The 6243-nt window shown below is 41.3% G+C and overlaps 1 protein-coding gene across 1 annotated transcript; it reads right to left on the reverse strand.

Annotated features, from left to right (window-relative positions):
- Positions 1-5316: 5316 nt before the first annotated feature.
- LOC134641518 (olfactory receptor 10J5-like) lies at positions 5317-6243 on the reverse strand. Its single transcript, XM_063493975.2, has one exon. The coding sequence runs from the start codon at positions 6241-6243 to the stop codon at positions 5317-5319; it is 927 nt and encodes a 308-aa protein (XP_063350045.1).

The following is a 6243-nucleotide window of genomic DNA, read 5'->3' on the forward strand; positions in this document are numbered from 1 at the left end:
CGTGTCAAAGTAGGCAGAAAGTGTGAGATATGAAAACTTTGTAGAATTACTCATGATCAGCATACAACACTTCACATGATCAACCACTTGTAACTACAATTTTAACTTCTGATGTAGATAAAAACTGGAAAACTAGTTACATTTCAAGCTTGTTCATGACCAATGTTAGCACTGACACACATTCAGTAACGTGTGTTGACATGAAGCTGCTTTAAAGTTTTTAACTCTGAAGACACTCACAGCAGCAGAAGCAGTGAAGTTATTTAAAATATGTTGTGTATTTTACATTCTTCATAATTGCCCCCCTTTGCTTTATATTTCTATAGAGATTGAAAATGTGACGTCATTCAGGGGTAAAACCGCAAAGGATTCTGGGAAGTAGTGGCAAGAGGTACTAGCGGGCACAGGCTTTCTATTGAAATCAGTTACACAGCGATAAAAAGAAACAAAAAATGTCAAGAAGCTGTTGTATTATTAACTGCACAAGCCGGGCGAACGACAGCCGCGTGAAGTCGACGGGAAATGCGATTGCTTTTTATCGGATTCCGGCGTGGAAGAGAAATTGTCCAAGCCATGTCTCCGAAGTCACGAACAGGCGACGGATGGCCTGGATTGCCGCTATCAGAAGACCTAATATAACGTTCGAAAACACTCCACCTCACATGTTAGTCTGCTCCAAGCATTTCCACAAAGGTCAGTGTTTTGTGGTAGTTAATACGTCTTAATTGGCGCTGAACAGAAATCATCGCTCTATGCTCCTTTGTTTATTGTGGCTGTGTGTAATGTTTGCTGTCTTTTGTAGGCAAACCAGCCTACGAAATGCTGGAATGCGATACAGACTGGGCATATAATATATTATATATAATAATTGCCATGTACGATTACAGCATACAATATTATTGTCACTGCTACATTTCTGTAATGCGTACCAGAAATTCTTTTCACTACTAATTAATTACCGTTGAGCTCAAAGGTCCTATTAATAAACGGTTAACGAATGTGTATTTATGAAGACGATTTGTGAGACTGGTAAACTTACCTTTGTTTGTACGATGGTCTTGTGTTCTACACGGTGCATTTCAAGGTCCTGTACCCATCCGTCGGTAAACTGTACCTGGGCTTGTTGCAGTGACCTGAAGTTACTAAAAACTTCATGAGTGTATGCACTCACTCCAAGAACTGTATAATTATAAATCTGAGCGTGGTGAAAGTTGGGCAGCACGCTGACGTCTTTTGTCCACTCTGTGTGCTCGTAAGGGTCTGACCCTTTCACTCCTTTGATTTTTTCCTCGTACCTTTTCTTTGCCTTTTCGTCTGTCTTTGTACGGTCCGGCATTGTTCTCCTTCGTTTTGTACATTCCTTTTTTGGTGAGGAAAGAAAAAGCAAGAAGGTATTGAAACCGGAGAATAAACGTTTTGCGGTGCTGCAAATGCTTGCATTTAATGCGGTACTTTGAATGTTTTGCCACTACCTCCCGGCATGCAATGCGCGAAAGTCACGTGGTCTGTCAATCTCTATTCTCTCCATGAGCTTCGTGAGGTCGTCTCCTGAAATGGTTTCCAACAGTCTTGAAGGAGTTCCCAGAGATGCTGAGCACCTGTTGGCCCTTTTGCCTTCACTCTGCACTCCATCTCATCCCAAACCATCTCCACTGGGTTTAGGTGACTGTGTCTGGCGCACCACTCCATCACTCTCCTTCTTGGTCACAGAGCCCTCACACAGCCTGGAGGTGTGTTTGGGCTCATTGTGCTGTTGAAGAATAAATGATGGGATGGCATGTTGCTGCAGGATGCTGTGGTAGCCATGCTGGGTCAGTGTGCCTTCAGTTTGGAATAAATACCCAACAGTGTCACCATCAAAGCCCCCCCACACCATCACACCTCCTCCATGCTTCACAGTGGGAACCATGCATGTAGAGACCATCAGTTCACAAGACATGAACTGGTGGAACCAAAGATCTCAGATGTGGACTCATCAGACCAAAGCACAGATGGTCTAATGTCCATCCTTGTGTTTCTTGGCCCAAACAAATCTCTTCTCTTGTTGCTTTTCCTCAGTCGTGGTTTCTCAGCAGCTGTTTGACCACAAAGGCCTGATTCACACAGTCTCCTCTGAACATGTAGAGATGTGTCTGCTACTGGAGCTCTGTGTGACATTTATCTGGGCTCTAATCTGAGCTGCTGTTAACTTGTGATTCCTGAGGCTGGTGACTCGGATGAATGTATCCTCAGCAGCAGAGGGGACTCTTGGTCTTCCTTTCCTGGGGCGTCCTCATGTGAGACAGTTTCATCCTAGTGCTGGATGGTTTCTGTGACTGCACTGCACACATTCAGCGTTTTAGCAGTTTTCTGGACTGACTGACCTTCAGTTCTTAAAGTAATGACGGACTGTTGTTTCTCTCAGCTGATTGGTTCTTGCCATAAGATAAATTCATCAATCACTGTTTGTATCTGGAAGTATACAAACAGAAGGGTCCCACCTCACTAGTAGACTGGCCAGGTCAAACCCAAGACCCTGTTGTTTTGAACTGCTAGTGCTAGGCATTACTTCAATTCAATTCAGTTTTATTTATATAGTTTCAAATCACAAACAACAGTGGCCTCAAAGTGCTTTATATTGTAAGGGAGACCCTACAATAATGGGAAGAAAGCCCAAAATGAATTATTTCAGGAGGGCGGCTGCGTGACCAGTGAAGAATCTGGTTAGATACCATATTTCTAAGATTTTCAGGGCCGAGTACAATAACCTCAGTTTGATCTGAATTAAGAAGCAGAAAGTTAGCGGCCATCCAGCTCTTTATGTCTTTAAGACATTCCTGCAGTTTAACTAATTGGTGTGTGTTACCTGGCTTCATGGACAGATAGAGCTGGGTGTCATCAGCATAGCAGTGTAAATGTATGCTATGTCTTCTAATGATGCTGCCTAAGGGAAGCATGTATAATGTAAACAGAATTGGTCCTAGCACTGAACCCTGTGGAACACCATAATTAACCTCAGCGTGTGAAGAGGTGTCCCAGTACTGGGTCTGCACTGGTACTGGGTTGTGTTTCAGGTTTTGAATTAATATTCTTTGATTTTTTGTTATTCAGAGTCCTGGTCCTCTTTATGGTTTTGTGCTTATGTTATAGTTTTTCTCCCTAGGAATCTGTCTGTCTTCCCATGTTTCAGCTTTTTCGAGCTGCCGTGTTCCATGTGCCCTTTGTGTCTTCCCAGTTAGTCATGTCTCCATGTCTCAGTTAGTACTCTTGTCTCTGTGCTCCGTGTTCACCTGTCTCCCCTGTCAGCCGTGTCTCTTGTCAAGTCCACATCTCTGTGCCTGTCTTATGTTTCCTGTTTTACTTTAACAGTCTCACGTCCTTTGTTAATGTTTTCAGTTTTGCTTCCGTTCTATCTCGTTATGTCAGATTAGTCCCAGCTGTGTTTCCCTTTGGTTCACTGTTCCCTCATTACTCAGTGGTGTATTTAAGCCCTGTGTTCTCCTCTGTCCGTTGTAGTTTTCCAAGTTTCCAAGTTTTAGTTCCATGTTTCTAGTTTTCAGAGTTTGGGTTAGCATGCAAGTTTGGGTCTTGCATGTACAGCAATAAAGCTGCCTCTTTCAGTTTACTTTTCTGTTTATGAGCCTGCATTTGGGTCCTACATCCTGCCTGCCACAGCACCAAACATGACAAGAGGACTCTCCATTTACATGAACAAATTGGAGTCTATTAGATAGATATGATACAAACCACTGCAGCGCAGTACCTGTAATACCTACAGCGTGCTCTAATCACTCTAATAGGATATTATGGTCATCAGTATCGAATGCTGCACTGAGGTCTAGCAGGCTAAGTACAGAGATGAGTCCACTACAGATTAAGCTCTCTAATTATTGTTTTCGAGCTAATCTGAAGGCCACATGAAGTTTGACTCTGCAAAAACTTGGTGACCTCTGCTCACTATGCACCTCAGCATCCACTGACCCCACTCTGTGATTTTACATGGCCATCATGGCTGAGCTGCTGTTGTTCCCAATCACTTCCACTTGGTTATAATCCCACTAACATCTCACTGTGGAATTTTTAGTAGCACAGGTGTCGTCCTATCACAGTAACACACTGGAGTTCACTGAGCTCCTGAGAGTGAACCATTCATTCACAGATGTTTGTAGAAGCAGGCTGCAGGTTATGGTTTTATACACCTGTGGATATGGAAGTGACTGAAACACCTGAATTCAATGATTTGGATGGGGGAGTAAACATGTATTAAATGCGTATTATTGTGTATAATTACTAACACCTCTATGTGTTATCATAGGATTTACATTACATTATAAAGCACTTGGACATAGCTGTTATTGTGATGTGACACTATAAATAAAATGTAACTGGACTGAACTGAGTATCTGATAATGTTGTTGTGGCTGCATAAGTGGAACAAAATAAGCGTTTCAATGACAGGGTCAGAGGTTTTACTCCCGGCCCAGACCTTTGTGATAAATGACTTTAATTACAACCTAACCCCATACACATGTGCAGAGCTGGAAGCTTCTACGCTGTATTCCACTCCCCAGTTTTAAACCATCACAGATGTAACAGTTTTTATGGAAAACCATTTTTTAAGGGAACCATCGTGGACTCTTGTGATGGAGCATGTTTCTACCAATGTTTCTGTGAGTGTCTATCAGGCCAGCTTGAACTACTGAGGTCACCGTCACCGCTGATTGCTGTTCAGCCCCACATTTGTAATCACGATGTTGCAAGAATTCAGCTGCCTCAGCAGAGTACTACTATGACCACTGCAGCTCCACAATGCTGTTCATAAACACGGCATATTATAATCAGCACAGGTCTGCAATTAAAAGACAAAGATGAAGGCGCTTCCAAAGAATACTTTATTGGATTTCCTTTAATTTTAAATTAAAATGTTTTCATTCATTTATCCTGTTGGTTGAGACTTTTATGGACCATTGTTTCCTCTAGTTTACAAAATCCTTGATTAATCGTTGACACTAGAAACGTTTTACATAAACACCACGCTATGTACCATTCTGACTAATGTGCTTAAATACGTTTTATTCTCTGTTATGTGAGAATTGATTGTGTAAATAAATGTTTCATTTATAAGATTTCTAAATATCCTTATTGTGTAAGATTAGCATTTCATATTATTCAAAGTGACAATATGTGACAAAAATTTAAATAAACTAGTTTTGTTTGAACTTGTTTTGAAAAATGTAAATGTAATGCCTATTACAGTCACACATATTCCAAACATTGTATTGTGAATGCAGAAGTTCCAGAAATAAACTTAGTAAAGTGTCTATTAACTTTTTTAATTCATATCTTACCAAATAAAAGACTTTTACATATGAGTCGAATTTTGGTTAGTTTGAGTCCGTACAGGACGGGGTTGAAAACTGGTTGGCAAGTGAGAAAATATATTGATAGGAAAATGCATAAGATAATGGGAGCTCTGCTCATGTTAAACCTGCTCTGCACCATTTCAAAGAAGCAACCAAATGAAAAGTTGATGAGAGAAGCAAGGTGAGGCGTGCAGGTGCTGACGGCTTTCTGTCGGGTCTGTTTGGATCCAGAAAAACAGACTTTAAGAATCTTAACATACGTGAACAAGTTTAGCAATGCAAGACCAATTAGTACAGTAAATGTGTACATGAGTCCATAGATGTTATTAATTGTTGTGTCAAAGCAGGCCAGTTTCACGACAGAGTAATTGTTGCAGTACAGTGTGTCAACAGTGTGTCCACAGAGCTGCAGTGAGGCATTCAGTGATATCATCACGACTATATTCAGAATAGGGAACAGCCATGTGAGAACGATAAGCTTGGCAACCTTGTTAAACGTCATATGTGTGTGATACTGCAGAGGATAGCAGATAGCAAGATACCTGTCATAGGACATGATGGCTAAGTTATAAAACTCTACATTTGCATAAGTGTACAGACAGAAAATCTGCAGGAAGCACAGAGGAGCAGAAACAGTGTGAACATCAGAGAGGATCTGAAGCAGGAGGAACGGAAACAGCCCTGTACTACCATACAGCTCATTCACAAACAGGCTGCACAGAAACATGTACATAGGTTCATGTAAGCTTCTGTTCACACAGATAACCACAATCAGCAGTAGGTTAGATCCAAATGTAAACACATACAGAGACATGACAATAGTGAAATATAAGTATTTGAATGGCCCAGTGTCAAAGTAGGCACTGAAAGTGAAATATGAAACCTGTGAAAGGTTTGTCAT

The sequence above is a fragment of the Pelmatolapia mariae genome, linkage group LG14 (genome assembly GCF_036321145.2).
Source record: "Pelmatolapia mariae isolate MD_Pm_ZW linkage group LG14, Pm_UMD_F_2, whole genome shotgun sequence".
Lineage (NCBI taxonomy): Eukaryota > Metazoa > Chordata > Actinopteri > Cichliformes > Cichlidae > Pelmatolapia > Pelmatolapia mariae.

Excerpts from the sequence above, each read along its gene's own strand:
- LOC134641518 (XM_063493975.2), bottom strand. The coding sequence starts at position 6,243 with ATGACAAACCTTTCACAGGTTTCATATTTCACTTTCAGTGCCTACTTT.